The 15,653-nt window shown below is 53.7% G+C and overlaps 4 protein-coding genes across 4 annotated transcripts; 2 read left to right on the top strand and 2 right to left on the bottom strand.

Annotated features, from left to right (window-relative positions):
* Positions 1-430: 430 nt before the first annotated feature.
* Positions 431-4,219, bottom strand: CC1G_06049 (ankyrin repeat domain-containing protein 44; the record flags this gene model as incomplete). Its single annotated transcript, XM_001829788.2, has 10 exons — positions 431-2,037; positions 2,091-2,440; positions 2,495-3,058; positions 3,111-3,135; positions 3,186-3,359; positions 3,422-3,603; positions 3,652-3,781; positions 3,840-3,912; positions 4,026-4,046; positions 4,085-4,219. 10 exons carry the CDS (start codon positions 4,217-4,219, stop codon positions 431-433), a joined length of 3,261 nt encoding a protein of 1,086 aa, XP_001829840.2.
* A 1,885-nt stretch (positions 4,220-6,104) lies between these two features.
* Positions 6,105-9,419, top strand: CC1G_06050 (hypothetical protein; the record flags this gene model as incomplete). Its single annotated transcript, XM_001829789.2, has 3 exons — positions 6,105-6,274; positions 6,330-6,473; positions 6,567-9,419. Exons 2-3 carry the CDS (start codon positions 6,363-6,365, stop codon positions 9,417-9,419), a joined length of 2,964 nt encoding a protein of 987 aa, XP_001829841.1. The 5' UTR covers positions 6,105-6,274; positions 6,330-6,362.
* A 2,738-nt stretch (positions 9,420-12,157) lies between these two features.
* Positions 12,158-12,592, top strand: CC1G_06051 (hypothetical protein; the record flags this gene model as incomplete). The annotated part of the gene is made up of 2 exons (XM_001829790.1): positions 12,158-12,417; positions 12,493-12,592. The coding sequence occupies 2 exons, from the start codon at positions 12,158-12,160 to the stop codon at positions 12,590-12,592; spliced, it is 360 nt and encodes a 119-aa protein (XP_001829842.1).
* Positions 12,593-12,869: 277 nt separating this feature from the next.
* On the bottom strand, positions 12,870-14,907 carry CC1G_06052 (hypothetical protein; the record flags this gene model as incomplete). Its single annotated transcript, XM_001829791.1, has 7 exons — positions 12,870-13,459; positions 13,543-13,851; positions 13,902-14,096; positions 14,150-14,359; positions 14,409-14,597; positions 14,655-14,750; positions 14,844-14,907. 7 exons carry the CDS (start codon positions 14,905-14,907, stop codon positions 12,870-12,872), a joined length of 1,653 nt encoding a protein of 550 aa, XP_001829843.1.
* Between the last annotated feature and the right edge of the window lie 746 nt (positions 14,908-15,653).

A 15,653-nucleotide genomic window follows, 5' to 3' on the forward strand; every position in this document is an offset into this window, starting at 1 on the left:
GAGTATGGCAACGCTCGCTCACGCTCTACTACCACTCTTTCCCGTGCCTTCCTTGCCTCCTCACGCGCTAGGTCCAAGGCTGTCCTTCCACAGTGATCTACGGCGTTGACATCAACCCTCGGATGTCGGAGAAGCTGTGAAACAATGCCTGCGTCGTCCCCTTGAGCTGCTATCATCAACGCAGTCTGTCCAATTTCATCCACAGCGTTGCAGGTGATCCCTGGCTGTTGAAGGAGCGCATCGACAGTCGCTGGATAGTTTCGGAGCACCGGATAAAGCAAGAGGAAGCCTTCATCGAGCGCGGATCGGCTCCTTCCTGCAGCCTCCATCAGCGCCGTCCTTCCCAACCCATCCACAGTGTTGACCTCGATCCCGGGCACTCGAATAAGGCACTCGACAATGTCTTCGTAACCTGTCACTGCAGCGTCCATCAGCGCCGTCCTTCCCCGCCGATCCACCGCGTTGACGTCGATCCCAGGCACAGTGGCTCTCGAAGAAGGCGCTCAACGATGTCTTCATGACCTCCCCCTGCAGCTATCATCAGCGCCGTCCTTCCCAACCCATCCACAGTGTTGACCTCGATCCCGGGCACTCGGAGAAGGCGCGCGACAATGGCTTTGTGACCTCTCCCTGCAGCCATCATCAGCGCGGTCCTTCCCTCCCCATCCACTGTGTTGACGTTGATCCCAGGCACTCGGAGAAGCAGCTCGACGATGTCCTCATGATTTTGCATTGCAGCCTCCATCAGCGCCGTCCTTCCCTCCACATCCATTGCGTTGACGTCGATCCCAGGCTCTCGAAGAAGGCACTCCACGACGTCTTTGTGACCTCCCCCTGCAGCCATCATCAGCGCCGTGTTTCCCCGCCGATCCACTGCTTTGACGTCGATCCCAGGCACTCGAAGAAGGCGCTCCACGACGTCTTCGTGACCCCACCAGGCAGCTATCATCAGCGCCGTCCTTCCCTCCTCATCCACCGCGTTGACCTCGATCCCAGGCTCTTGAAGAAGGCGCTCGACGATGTCGTTGTGACCTCCCGCTGCAGCCCACATCAGCACCGTCCTTCCCTGCCGATCCACCGTGTTGACCTCGATCCCAGGCACTCGAAGAAGGCGCTCGACGATGTCTTTGTGACCTCCCACTACAGCCTTCATCAGCGCCGTCCTTCCCTCCCCATCCACCGCGTTGACCTCGATCCCAGGCTCTCGAAGAAGGCGTTCGACGATGTCTTTGTGACCTCGCCCTGCAGCGTCCATCAGCGCCGTCCTTCCCTCCCCATCCACTGTGTTGACGTTGATCCCAGGCTCTTGAAGAAGGCGCTCGACGACGTCTTTGTGGCCACCCACTACAGCCTTCATCAGCGCCGTCCTTCCCCACCGATCCACCGCGTTGACCTCGATCCCAGGCACTCGAAGAAGGCGCTCGACGACGTCTTTGTGGCCTCCCCCTGCAGCCTTCATCAGCGCCGTCCTTCCCTCCCCATTCACAGCATTGATATCGATGTCACGGAATCGTAGCAGGGCCTTCGCGCACACACCATGGCCATTGTCCAAAGCCAAATGTAGAGCAGTCTCGCCCTTTGCGGATCGCATGTTGACATCCATTTCGGGGTGGCTGAGTTGTCCGGTACGTGGTCGGTCGTGTGGCAGGGGCTGGTCATGACTGGCGAGGATGTCTTCAATGAACCACCGGAAGCCGTACGCCGCAGCGACATGAAGTGGCTGAAGGATATCGAATCCAAACTGCAACCAATCCACATTCCCGTAAGGGAACGAAACACATCGGTGCAAGAAGCTGGCGACGACTTCACGAGCGCCAGCCTGGTCCCGAGGTTCCCTAGCATGATCTCCCCAGTGTTCATAGGCATATCGAAGCAGAGGTGTCTGGAGGAGCTCCTGCATTTCGTGCCCATGTTCCAGGGGACAATTGGGGATGTTGTTGTCAATCATGAGCTGAAGGAGGACCTTGGTGATCGCTGCGTGCGGGTGCGGCTGCTCCTCGAGCAACAGTGGTTCCAAAGCCTCCCGAGCAGTCAAGTCTGTGATAAACGGTTAGCTTGGGTGGGAGCCCACAGTGATATAAGCGACGTACGGACAAGGCGAACAACGTCAGTTTCAGGGTGATGTTCTACCAGCCCACAGCACACCGATAGGATGGACTTCAACGGGGGTTTGCGGCTCGTTTCGACGCTATGCGTCACTGGGTGGGCTGACAACGCAGACTGTAGGTCCTGTACTCTGAGGGGTGCCTTGGCATGAACAAGCCATAGTAACGCAGTCGTCGCGATTCGCACAGATCGAGGATCTTGGGCTTTGATTCGGTGCAAGGTGGTCTTGTACATATCCGTAATATTCCTCGGAAAGTTTTTCAGCTCTTCCTCCACATCAGCCGGTGTATGACAGTTGACGAGCGCCTCGACTTGCAAGGCAGCGTGCAAGAACCTGACAAAGTAATCGTGGTCAGCCGGAGTTCATGTTGAAGGGGCACCAACGCACATGTGGTTGGCTTTCTCTATTATATCGGCGACGATCTCTTCTCGCTTCCCAGTCTCCTCGAGTACCTCACTAAGATTCGGGGACCAGTCGATCTTGTTGTTGATGAGGGTCCGCATATCATCGCTTTCGGCCTTCAAATCCACTTGATTCGCGCGTTCCAATTTCTGCAGCACTTGTAATGGTCGGGATGCAACGATGGCGTTTCCTTTCAGTTGATTGATTGCACTGATAAGTTCGACTAGAGTTGTAGACTGGACCTGGGGCTGGACCAGTTCGTCTGCACCGTCAAAGACATAGTAGACGCGGTCGAAAATAACCTCCAGCTGGAGAAGGAGGCCGATTAAGTCTTCCTCGGTTGGGTCGATTCCTTGTAGTTTGCGGCGCGATTGGATCGACTTGACAGCGTCCAAGAACTGTCGGTTTTGTTTCTGAGTAGCTTGAAGAACCAAACCCTTCAGAATCTCGGCTGTGGATAGCAGATCGTCGTAGCGGTTGTAGATGAAGAGGACGCAGATGTTTGGGTTGCTGGACTCGTCGAGCAGTAGATCATCGATAACACGCGACCTGTGAGGGACTTTCAGTATCGCAAGACGCCCGCCTTGAGAATGAGACTCACATCAACGTCGTTTTTCCAGCGCCGGCTAAACGTTGGTGTTAGATATGGTAGCGACATATTGAACATGGGACTCACGGATGCCAGTCGCGCAGAGAACGGAGCCCTCGCCAGTTTTCCACTCTCGGTACTCGTCGCTGTTGATGAACCAGTCTCCCGTGCCCTTAGCCCGCTTCTTCTTCACGTCGCTGTGGATAGCTCGAAAGTTCACTTTGGCTTTGAGCCAATCCATGATTTCTGCAACCAGTTTCGCTGCGCACCAGGTGAGCTCTTAATACTAATAGCAGATTTGACGTTCCATCGGTCATGCTCACCATTCTCGTCATCCTTTGCCGGAGGTGGTGGTGCAGGAGGGTAGTTATTGTTTATGATGTTTTGGGTGACAGGTCCACTTGTCACAATGCCGCCGCTATGGACCTGGCTGTCTGCCTGTAGATTAATTGTAGTGGGCAGGGCCTCTACTACTGGAGCGGGATTCCTTGGCTCCACCGCCATTCTGCCGAAGCCATCAGAGCAAAGGACTCGTAGAGTGTAAAGAACTCACCTTAAGTATGTCGAAACAGCGCCAGAGGCGGGTGGGAAATAAAGAAGCGAACGGGCGGCCTGCCTTCCCTGAGCCTTTATATACAGAACGTAAGCTGTGCTGATGCCTGTACTTCCACGGGACTTGACTGCTGTACAACTGACATGAGGCTAACCCCAAGCAACGGTATATCATAGATCATGATTCACCTGACCAAGATTGACGCTGAAGATCCCGAGCGCTCTCTTCTGCTCGAAGCTGTCCCAAGAGGGATTTCTCGCCCTAGACCTCTCGGACAAGCCATGACAAATCTAAACGTTCACCAGATTCGATTAGCACGGTATACGTAGTGACAGGACAAGGGACAAGTTCAGAACAGGAGAGGGAGGACTCACAGTTGACACGAATCGAGAAGGCTGTGAGAGAAGTGAATAAATGAAAATGGTGAGAATACAACGTGCGCCACGCCCAATGCATTGTCATTGATGATGAGGCAGCCATGTTCTCGTGGTTCGCCGCGCCGGAAGCACGGGTCCCACACCTTCCCATCGAGGTTGACATCGTCCTCGCTGGTCACGGCTCTAGCCATTGAGCACCAAGTTAATGCAAAAGCCACGCCAGTACCAGGTGGGTTAGCCGTCTTATGGAATGTCATGATTGTGCTGTGAGCACTGCAAGGCGGTGTCGACACGAGGCTTTCCAATACAGATGCTAGACGCCCAGGGTGCTATTCGCCAGAACCAGTGTCGCCATGTCGGAAATGGCAGTGACGTTCGTTACTCGTTTATTTTTTGGCTTGGGCGGTGTCGAAAGAAGGACAGAATTGACCGGTTATGATGAGGAAACGAGGACGGAGAGGAACAAGGAAGAAGAGGCGGGTTTGTCCTAGCCCTGGATGATGCCATCAATTCGAATTTCGCAATCCGCAAGGTTTGTAAACTCAATGACTGCCTTGGATGGAAGCCGTTATCCAGCGTTAGACACAGTATTTGCAGTGCACGAATGAATTAGCACGTACAGAAGCAAACACAACTACGTTAAATCATCGAGAAGGTTCAGGGCAACAGCAACGTTTGCCCCTTCCAACGCCGTCACAGCTCCTCAACGAGCACCTTCCCCCATACCAACAAGAACACCATCACTCACTGCCCGCAAACACCCTCGTGCCTCCTCCCAAACCCTCACACCACCCTCGTACCCAACCAGCCTGCTCCACTCCTCCCTTGCACAACTCACGCGGACGATTTGGGTACGGTGTACAAAAACCGCACTCGTGCTCGGTAGAAACTGACAGTATTACGGACCTGGTCTCCCCAGCCGTATTAAGCGTGGTGACCTACGCGAGGGCGGACAGCGATCGATGATCGGGGTTGCAACCTCCTCTCTACCATCCGAACAAGGCGAGAGGACCGACAGCGAAGTGAGGTAGGCGCGTGATAGATCTCGCGAGTGTCCGACAGGGAAATGTCCTGGGCTTGGCCGTTATGTAAATGAGCGTTAGAGTCGGGCGGACGTGGAGGAATGGTGTAGTTGCGAATAGCGCTTGAGGTCGAATAGCATACCAGGCGAGAGAACAGAACGGTGATGCTGGACGGATGGAGGAGTGGGTCGGAGGTACAACGAGGAATACAGCCTTTTCGACGTCCGTTTAGAGACCAGTGACCATACCTAGAACACCGTCGAGATGAGTGTCTGGTAGTCCACGGTGGGTTTGGGGCTCGCGTATTGAGGGGATACCGCTGCTCTCATCTTCGTTGGTCGTTCCCAGGGTTGAACGGGTTCGATGGCGATGTCGAAGTCGCTGTCGTCGTCTTCATTAACTTCGTCCTCTAAGTCTATGTGTTGGTCAACAAGTATAACAACTGCGCGAGGATGAGCTGACCGTGGCTGCTTTCATGCACTGCTGCGTGACATCAATAATTATTCGGCTAGATTTGTTACGACAATCGCGATTAGGAGCCCGATAGCGTTGGTGCGAGTGCGTGGATGGATATAACACGGACGGAACGGCTGAGAGAGTTCCAGGATCTCGTCTTGCTGGAGCACAGGACGGGGTATTCAAGCCAATTTTCCTTTCGTCGGTTTCTTTGCGTTAGGTGGTATCAGGAGGGCCATATGTCGCATGGCTTCTCATTTGAAATCGACACGCCTTGCATGATTTCGAGCCAAAAGTAAAAGAAAAGAAATAGATAAAAGTTGCATGGTCGTCGCGGAGAGAAAGCCAAGAAGACGCCGGATCCTTTCATCCGTGCGAACACGGATCACCCAGCTCCCACGAAATTGATTATCACCAACAAAGCAGGCACTGTCTCAGAACCCACTGACGTACTCGGGTGTCGGTCTTTAGGAAACTCCTATACAATCGTTTCCTTCTTCCTAACCTTTTCGGGGTTGTGACTAAAGTGAAGAGTGGAGCAAAGCAAAGGGCGAACGTTTCCCTTTTGCCCTTTCTTTTTTGGTTCCCTTCATTTACTGGCGCACGAAACGTGTTCGCCTCGTTGCAGCGTTTTTTTTTTCCTTCTTCCTCTCCGATTTGTGACTGGTATAAGAGTGTTGGGTATTCGATTTATTGGTGCTAGGAAAGCAGAGGATTTGAAGACATCCGTAGAGAAGGAGAGAAAGACTATCTATTGCAGACTATTTGGTACGTTGTCTTTCTGTCGCAATCAGCTAGAGATGTTGACCGTTATCTCTCCCAGACGCTGACGCCCACGACGACGAAACAACAGACGATGGACTCGCCGTTCTCACTAACGACAGCCAGCACTTCGACGCTCATCATCCACATCCCCGATCCTAACACCACTGACGAGAAAGAAATCCGTATATCAGCTGAACCCGACGTACGCTTCCTCATCTTCTTTCATTATCTTCACTAACGATTTCCTTTTCGATGCGCTGAAATTCTATTATACATCGACGATGGACTCAATCAGTCAACCGCCCACAACCCCGAAACCAACGATACACCCACTAACCCCACCCGAAACCACCTAAACCTCTCCATCGCTCCTCCACCTCCCCCTTCCTCCCTCCCAAACCCCTTTAACAACGTCGCCTCAGCCCGCAAAGGACCACCCCTCCAAATCGCCACCGCCCCTCATACAAGTCAATCAGCCAAGATGAGCGGACGGGGCTTTGTGGAACCGCACCATAGCCATTTACCGCGTCGCACAAGGATGAGGGTCGTCAGTCGGAGTAGGAGCAGAAGGCGAAGTAGGAGTAGCAGCAGCAGTAGTTGGGCGCGAAGTTCTCGCAGTCGGACGAGGATGGAGGTCGGCAAGGTGGACGAGGCGCAGGAGAGTCCCCAGCCCCAGCCTTCGACGCAGGACGAGAACCCGCATCATGCCCCGGCTCCAGAGGAACCTGAAGCCGACGACGACGACGACGCAGAAACCGACTTCGATTCCAACAAAACCGAAGACGGATTCCTCCACGAAACCGAGAGCGTCCACCGCGCAAACGCACAAAAAGAACTCCTCAGCGCGCTCGAAAGGGGGAAGATGCGGCCGAGCTATGCGTACACCCTCGAGCGCCTGCTCGGTCCTTCGTTCAACGCTCCAAGGACACCACAACTCGAGTCTAATCCTCTTCTTGCATCGATGACTATCCCTGAACCTCAAGCCACGCCTGGTGCAGGACCGTTGACGAAGGATAGCACGACCTCGCAGCATCTGCAGCCGCATGTCGGCAACCTCCCCAGACGCAGGAAGACGATCCAGGCTTCGTATAAACGGGCGTACATCGATCGCCGGACGCCGAGGAGTGTCTCGCAGGGAGTGAGCACACTCCGACGTAGCCTATCCAACGACGACTATAACGACGACGAGGGACTTGGGGGTAGGGAGGAGGAAGTTAGAGGCCGTGATAGACGTGGGTTTTCCTTAGAGAGGATTGGGAGTTTGCGTGAAGATGGAGGGGAGGATGGATTAGCGAATGGATATGGACATCCACATCCAAGGTTGGACAGTAGTCGCCCGCCGCGGTCTGTTCCTCCTGGCTATCGGTCGACATCGGTTTCGGTCTCGAAGAGGGTCGATCAGCGTGAACCCTTGCGCGAGAGGATGAAGCTGCAAGAGGTCGGGAGGGGCGTATGGATTGGGGTGTGTGATGAAGATATCCGGTTGCGGTGTCGAAAGGGTAATACTGAGGAGGAGAAAGGTGGAGATGGAAATGAGGAGGAATGGAGAGGGCGGAAAGGATGGGATGGAGGGTCGGTTTCGCAGAATGCCACGACGAACATCTGGGAGGACGTCGAACGGGAAATCGACACCCTTTCTCACTCAACACACCCGACGAAGAAAAGGAGGAGGATACGCGGCATACTCACGATAGACGAAACCGACTCTCTATCTTCCTCGCCAACAGCGTCGTCACCGGCGCTATCATCGTCCAAACCCCCACCTCCACCTCCCAACGGCTCACTACAAAACTTATGTCTTACGGTGCCCTCCCTTTCATCGCTCGCGTCCAAACGCAAAGGGGGTGAACCAATTGAGATTGCGAGGGGCTGTACACGGCTGTCGGTTGAGCAGATGAAGGAGGGGTGTAAGTTTATGGGTGTGGTGTTGTCGTCACGGTCAGTGTCTGGGGATGTACGAGAGCGGGAAGGAAGAGGAGGAGAGGACTCGGAAGAGCCCATTACGCTACTCCTTGCGTCTAACGAGGAGTGTATGGTGGACGTTATGTCGATGGCGTTGTGTTATCTGGTTGTGCAGGAGATTGGGGGCGGTGCTGGAGGGTGTTCTGGACTGGGTAGAGAAGGAGGTGAGGATGGGGAGAGTGAGGTCGTGGAGGAGAGAGTCGTGGGGGAGGAAGAACGTATGGTGGAATCTCAGCCTGCGCCTCCTGGTGAGAACGCTCCTGGGTCCGACGCCCTGGATCCCCCGACCACCACAGCTCGACTAAACCTCGACCCCACTTCTCCTTCGGTTCTCTCGCCCTGTGCGACGGTTCGGCCTTCAGTTGGTGTTGAGGAGGATTTGTCTCGGGTGGAGGGTAAGGTGGTGCATTCAGCGGAGGGTGGCGATGAGCGTGGGCTGAAGGACGAGCATTGGGATGGCGGAATGAAAGATAGGGGTGAGAGGCGGGTTGAAGGTCACGGAGGGCCGGAGGTTGCGCAGGAAGGTTCGAGAGACGAGGCTGACAATTCTCGGGTGGATGTCGAACCTCTTCGTCCAGTTGGCAGCCTGGAAGGAAACACGACTTCGGCGGACGACTCGACTGCGCCAACTGCGATGGACGAGTCAGCTACATCGACGACGACCGAGGACCACTCGACTACGCTACCCCGTTTCGAAGGCGAGGACGAGGAGGGGTATACGCCGGTTCATCGTTTAATGTGGAAGTTGCATGATGAGTACGAGGTGCGGGTTATTCGGCCTGTCAAACCCCTGGCTGAAGGGGAAGATGAGGAGGTGGATGTTGTTGGTCTGGATGGGGAGGCAGGAGACGAGAAGGGGGGAGCACAGGTGTATATGAACGGAATCTTCACACCTCCCCAACTTAACACCGCCAAATTCTCGAATTCGAAACCTGTCTCGAAATTGGGTCAACCCGATTTTCAGTCCTCTGAACCTCGACCTAGCCAGCCCGGTCCCGAGGTACCTCGAGAACCGGTACCGCGAAATCCGGATCTGCAGTCGCGCCAGTTCCTGCCGAGTACGAGTGTGTTTTGCACGTCGACTCGGATTGTGCGGGTGAGGTTGAGGGAGGAGTGGAGGGGGTTGGTGGGGTATGAGGGGGGTGTCAGGGTTTGGGAGGGGGTGAGGGGATTCGCTGAGATATGAAGTGGGTTCGTTGAGGTGTGAACGCGTTCGTTGAGGAGATGTGAGGGGCGATAGACTGAATAGACGTTAACCCGACCCCTCGTAGATTGCTTTAAGTTATTCTAACGACCTCTACTAGACACCACATAGACGTTGATCATCCTTCTTGTAGTTGTGTTTGCTGTTTGCTGTACACGCTAATCCATATACTTATTGTAACTGCTGTTTTGTTGGACATTGGATTCCATCCAGATTTCTGTCTTTGATGGCCAGCGGAACATTGTCATTTGTGCGACGACCGAGGTTCGAACTCGAGCTCAGGATGGCTGATCCATTTTCAGCGCTGGGGCAGCCGAGGTTCGTTTTGCTCGTCTTCGTTCTTCTTGCTCATCTTCCTCGTTCCTCCATATAACAAGCGCTTCTCTGTCGTTCATCTACACAGCCCAAGCCAAACTATACGAATAACAAATTCTACAGTCGTTTCTGGCATCGCGAGATGGCTTCTGGCGAATAGAACCCTGGGGGGGCAGCCGCTGGATGCTATGTAGTACATAGCGACACCTACCTGTAGGACGAGCCGACCCCTACCTGTAGGTTATGCACGTGATTCAACATAAAGTCCTGTAATTCAATGACAATACAATGAATAGGTTAGTATTACACTAGTACAGTTGAACTAAACCACGGAGCATCGATATCGCCACCGAATCATATACATAGGCCGTTCAACTGAATCTAGACGATAGGTCGGTGGTTTATGGAGGCTCTACGGTTCAGCTGAACAACACGAGGGCGTCCCTACGGTTCAGCTGAACCGCAGGTGAAGACGTCTACGGTTCAGCTGAACCGCAGGTGAAGACGTCTACGGTTCAGCTGAACCGCAGGTGAAGACGTCTACGGTTCAGCTGAGCCCTAGAAGTCTTCGCCTACGGTCCAGCTGAACCCTTGAGGGTCACACCTACGGTTCAGCTGAACCACAGATTCATCGTTGAGGTGCCCACCCTATAGGCTATGGGTCACCGAATCATATACGCTGTTCCACTGAATCTAGACGATAGGTAGGTGGTTTATCGGGCCTCTACGGTTCAGCTGAACAATACGAGGGTGTCCCTACGGTTCAGCTGAAGCCTAGACGTCTTCACCTGCAGTTAAGCTGAGCCCTAGAGGTCTTCGCCTACGGTCCAGCTGAGCCCTAGAGGTTCACACCTACGGTTCAGCTGAACCACAGATTCATCGTTGAGGTGCCCACTATGGGGTCACGGAATCATATAGGCCGTTCCACTGAATCTAGACGATAGGTGGTAGGTGGTTTATGGAGGCTCTACGGTTTAGCTGAGCAACATGAGGCGTACCTACGGTTCTGCTCTGCCCTAGACGTCTTACCCTACGGTCCACCTGAACTTTTAAGTCCTCACCTACGGTTCAGCTGAACCACAGATTCATCGAAGGTCACTCTCCGTTGAGGTGCCCTCAAATGTACAGAAGCGTGACATCTGTGGTTCAGGTGGACCATAGACGGTGGCGTCTAGTGGGATCAACAAAAGCAAGGTGAACGTTATAGACGCATCTGCCGTTCAGGTGAACCGTAGGCGACGAGAAAAGCCCGACAAAGAACGCACCTAACGCACCTGTGGCTCGGGTGAGCCGTAGACGCCTTCCGGTACGGTTCAATTGAACCATGCAGGTCAGTCTCACCTGTGGTTCACGTGAACCTTATAGACGCCTCTGCCGTTCAGGTGAACCGTATGCGATGAGAAAAGCCCGACAAAGGAGAATGCTGCTGCGGTTCAGGTGAACCCTAGGCGATGGTGTCTATGGCTTACTTGAACCACAGAGGGACTTGACATGGAGATGTAGAACACGTCCGTGGTTCAGATGAACCCTAGACGTTGGTATATATGGCTCACTTGAACCACAGCGGTGTTCTACCTACTTTGAGAGGGAGAAGTGCCCGACAAAAGGTAGAACACCGCTGTGGCTCAGGTGAACCACCAACGCCTACGGTTTACCTGAACCACAGAGGGACTTAGACCTGACTCAAGGTAGAACAAGTCTGTGGTTCAGGTGAGCCGTAGGCGTTGGTGTCTGCGGCTCACCTGAACCACACAAGTCAGTCTCACCTATCGTCTATGGTTCAGGTGAACCGTACGTGTTGCTGTATACGGCTCGCCTGAACCACCGAGGGACTGACAGAAGAAGAGCCCGACTCAAGGTCTACGGCTCACCTGAACCACACAAGTCAGTCTCACCACCTGAACCGTAGGTGTGGCTGTCTAAGGCTCACCTGAACCACCGAGGGACTGACAGAAGAAGAGCCCGACTCAAGGTAGAACAAGTCTGTGGTGAGCCGTAGGCGTTGGCGTCTACGGCTCACGTGAACTGTAGGTGAGACTGAGACAAGTCCGACAAAGGTAGAACGCACCTGCGGTTCAGGTGAACCCTAGCCGATGGTGTCTACGGCTCACCTGAACCGCAGAGGGACTTCTATTTTTTGTCGCGCTCTTCTCCATCTAGAACGCCCTGTGGTTCAGGTGAACCGTAGACGCCGTCCTCTACAGTTCAACTGAACCAAGGCATGAGATGAGCTCTAGAGTTTCCACAGATCAATGTGTGTATGTGGATAACGTCGATTAAGATATTCCGTCTGCGGTTCACCTGAACGATAGATTAGTCAAACCTAGTTTTTCAACTCATTCGCATCCTCGCTTTTCTTTCAAACACACAGAGACAGCCAGGGTGGGACACGGTAATCTTACAATATGTATACCACAAAAAAAAGAAAACCCGAAACAAAAACCGAAAACGATGACAAAAACAAGCAGCCAGTGATTGAGCAACGGAAGAGGATGCGCAAAGATCCTGCTTTTGACGTGACGAAGCCGCCCGTTCCTGCTCAGAGTGTGAACGAGCGTCTTCCTCCTCCCGCCGCCTCTTCGGCTTCAAAACTAAGGCTTTCTCCGCATCCTCAGCAATCAAATCCCAAAGACGAGCGATTCTGGCCTTCACAACCTCTTCGCGAGTGCGGAAATTGCCAGTGTGGTCATAGGCATACAGGTCCTGGACATTGATTCCAAGTTCCTCGAGGATCCTGCAGAACCAAGTCCGGATCCGTGGTAGGGAAGGACAGGGGTAACCCCCGGGTAGCCGGACACCTACCCTTACCCCCACCCCCCAAAACCCCTACCCCTGACTGAGGGGTAGGGGTAGTACCCTTACCCCTCAACCCTGAGGGTTTTGACCAAGGGTTTTAAGTATTTTGGCACTAACCTTTAGTTATAGTAGTCTATATGGATATTTTTATGTGCTATATCACACATACAGCAGTTGTTTAGTAGATACAATACATAGATGTTGAAATAAATAGGTTTTGTTTTGTTTTTATCAAAACCCTTACCCCCGACCAGGGGTGGGGTTTGGCCAAGGGTAGCCGGAGACCTACCCTTACCCCTACCCCCGCTCTACCCCTGGCCTCTACCCTGGGGGTTTTAAAACCCCTTGACCATCCCTAATCCGTGGTGGCACTGGCATTCCAAAAAGCTCCTCAGTGCCCTTGGAACGCGACGAGATGTAGGGGAAGGCCTTCCAGAAGAAGAAGTCGGTCAGGGCGTCTTGAAGATCGCAGCCACAATGGAGATATCGTCGACCGTCTGCAGCACGAGGGAAGAAGTTGCACAGCTCGTGGAATGTGACCCCATTGATTGAACTGGGACCTTGTTCCGGCTGCTCAACCGATCGCGGCATGAGGCCCACTTGGTCAGGAAGTCGGTCGGGGACGGCGCGCAGGAGCCTGCGGGATGCGAAGACAGTCTTCGTGGGGCTGTATGGGACACCGGTGACCCCCTCGCGCGTGGAGTCGTTCTTCTTGGAGGACTTGTCCGAGAGCGTGTGGTAGTGGCAACGGGTGACCCCCCTCCGAACGATGAATGTCTCCATTGCAATTAGAATCGAAGACGTCCCATACCCCGCCAAAAACTCCGCAAAGCGACGCGCATCAAACCTAGCACCATTAGGGATGTCGACCTCCATGCAGAGTGCGTTGCATAGCGCGTTAAATGCGTTCTCTACAGTTAGAGTGATCTGTTAGTTGGCGGCAATGGATAGAAAGCAAAGGACTCGCCGTAGCGCTGCTTGATGACCTCCTCACGGGTCAACGACCCAATCCTGGTTGTCGCCTTGGGCCTACCCGTTCGGCGGTCCTCCTCCTCCTCCTCCTCGTCCTCCTCCTCGTCCACGTCCTCCTCGTCCTCCTCCCCCTCGTCCCCCATGTCTCTCATCTTCAGCAAACCATCCTCTGGATCGTGGTCCTGGTTTGTCCAAATAGATTTCCCCAGTCGCCGGAGAAGGTCGGTACGCTTCACATGGGCCAGGCGACCCATCTCCTGGTACTTGTCAACGACCTTCCTCACTTTGAGGTACAGCCTCCATCCCCAAACGCTTAAGACGTTTTTGTTCCCTAACGATGCCTTCAGCCGACTGTCATGAATCTTAAAACATAATACATACCTTCGAGGATTTCAACAAGCCGAGGGTCCTTGTCAATGTTGTCGTCGGCTACCTCAAAGTCGTTTTCGATCGACAGAAGTATGCAGTTAAGGTACGCAGTGAGGCCTTCCGCACTCAAGGAAGATGCCGCCCTGTCCTCGTCGACAAGCATCGCGATTTCGGTGTAAAGGTCCCAGTTGGTCTCGGCGACGGTTGCTGCACGCACCAGCCGTTAGCATTCAACCATCAAGGTGCAGCTGGCGACTCACCGTCCAGTTTTTCCTCCTCCCCTTTCTTCAAATCCTCCAGGCCCTCGTGGTCCAACGTCTGATCTGGGGACTGTGTCCCCTCGTGCCCTTCGCCCTTGTTTCCCAGATTACTTAAGGAGGGGTCTGGGGTATTATCTTTGACGCTGCCTGTGGAACCTGGGACTTCACGCGCAAGTGCAGGTTGCGTGTAGGAAGGGTCGGGCTCGCCTTCTGAGTTTCCAGGTAAGCATCAACTCAGGATTAGTTAAAGGAAACTTACGAGCATCCTCTTCACCAAAGTGCGTCAGCAGCGACGCCGTGTTCTGTGGGACCATATCTCGCTTTGGGGAGTCTTCACCAACCCCCACAGACGCGAGACCCTGGCGCAGACCCTCAAGCCGGGCATTGCCCTCCTCGATAGAGAGGGCAATGGAGTTGATAATCTGTGTTTTGCCAGCGCGCTTGTTCTCTGGGTGAAACGATAGGTGAGCAATCTATCGTAGTACCATCGGACGCCTAAACATACTTGCAGTCTTTGTGCGATCAGCGATCGCAAGAGCCTTCGACGCCTCGAGCTCCCGGATCCAGTCTTCAGTGACTATGATAGCCTTTTGGAACTCGTCTATTGAAAGTGATGTTGTCAGGCTCTATGAAATCCAAAAAAAACAAAAGAAAAAACGAAAACGAAAAAAGAAAACCAAAGGGAGCGGCGTACCAAGTGTCTTTGGAGGCGGAAACTCGGGAGCCGTTGGAATAGTGGCTGTTCTCTTTGGGGGCATGTCTAGTTTGCTGTGTGCGATTCAAGGGAACCAGAGGAGAATTCGGTGTGGTCCAGTAGAACCAGAGAGCTTAGTGACAGTTCAATGAAACCAGAGGTGCCGCGTAGAGTTCACCAAAACCCCAGGCGCATACGGGACCATGTGACACCCCAGACCGAATTCGTGAATTTGTGAATCATATGTCCCTGGCCAAGCAAGGTGGCCACATGCCTACGATCCGGCGAGATTCCTTCATGGCCCGATCTGACATGTAGGTTTTTTACCGTGATTTCATGGCGATCTCAGAGCGCGCGATCTGAAATCCAGCGTCTGATATACGTGGATCAGGTGTTGGCTCTCTTCAGGTACTGGCTCTGAAGTGGCCGAGGAGTAAACGATATGAGTGAAGAAATAAAATATATGGACTACCCGACTTGCCTTACTCCTGCCAGTCTCACCCCCTATCCTTATCGCCCAGCCCGGAACACAGTTATTGCGCGTTATCCGAGCTTTTTCTCTTACCCATGGATACGATCGGGGCGGCCGGTCTGTTTTCAATTTCTTGACCTATCCCAAAACCCGATATGTTACCTTGAAGGAATGCATTCCATCGCTCCGGTCGCGTCACCGGTACGCATAGAGCAATCGCCGATGGGAAGACCATGTGGTGAAGGCGGAAAACATACCGAAAAGGGATAGGGGCAGCCTTCTTGGTGAAAGTTTCCAGGTTGCTTCCCACGATCAAAGACCGGATCAAGGTCGGCGCA

Source organism: Coprinopsis cinerea (assembly GCF_000182895.1).
Source record: "Coprinopsis cinerea okayama7#130 chromosome 3 map unlocalized cont3.3, whole genome shotgun sequence".
Lineage (NCBI taxonomy): Eukaryota > Fungi > Basidiomycota > Agaricomycetes > Agaricales > Psathyrellaceae > Coprinopsis > Coprinopsis cinerea.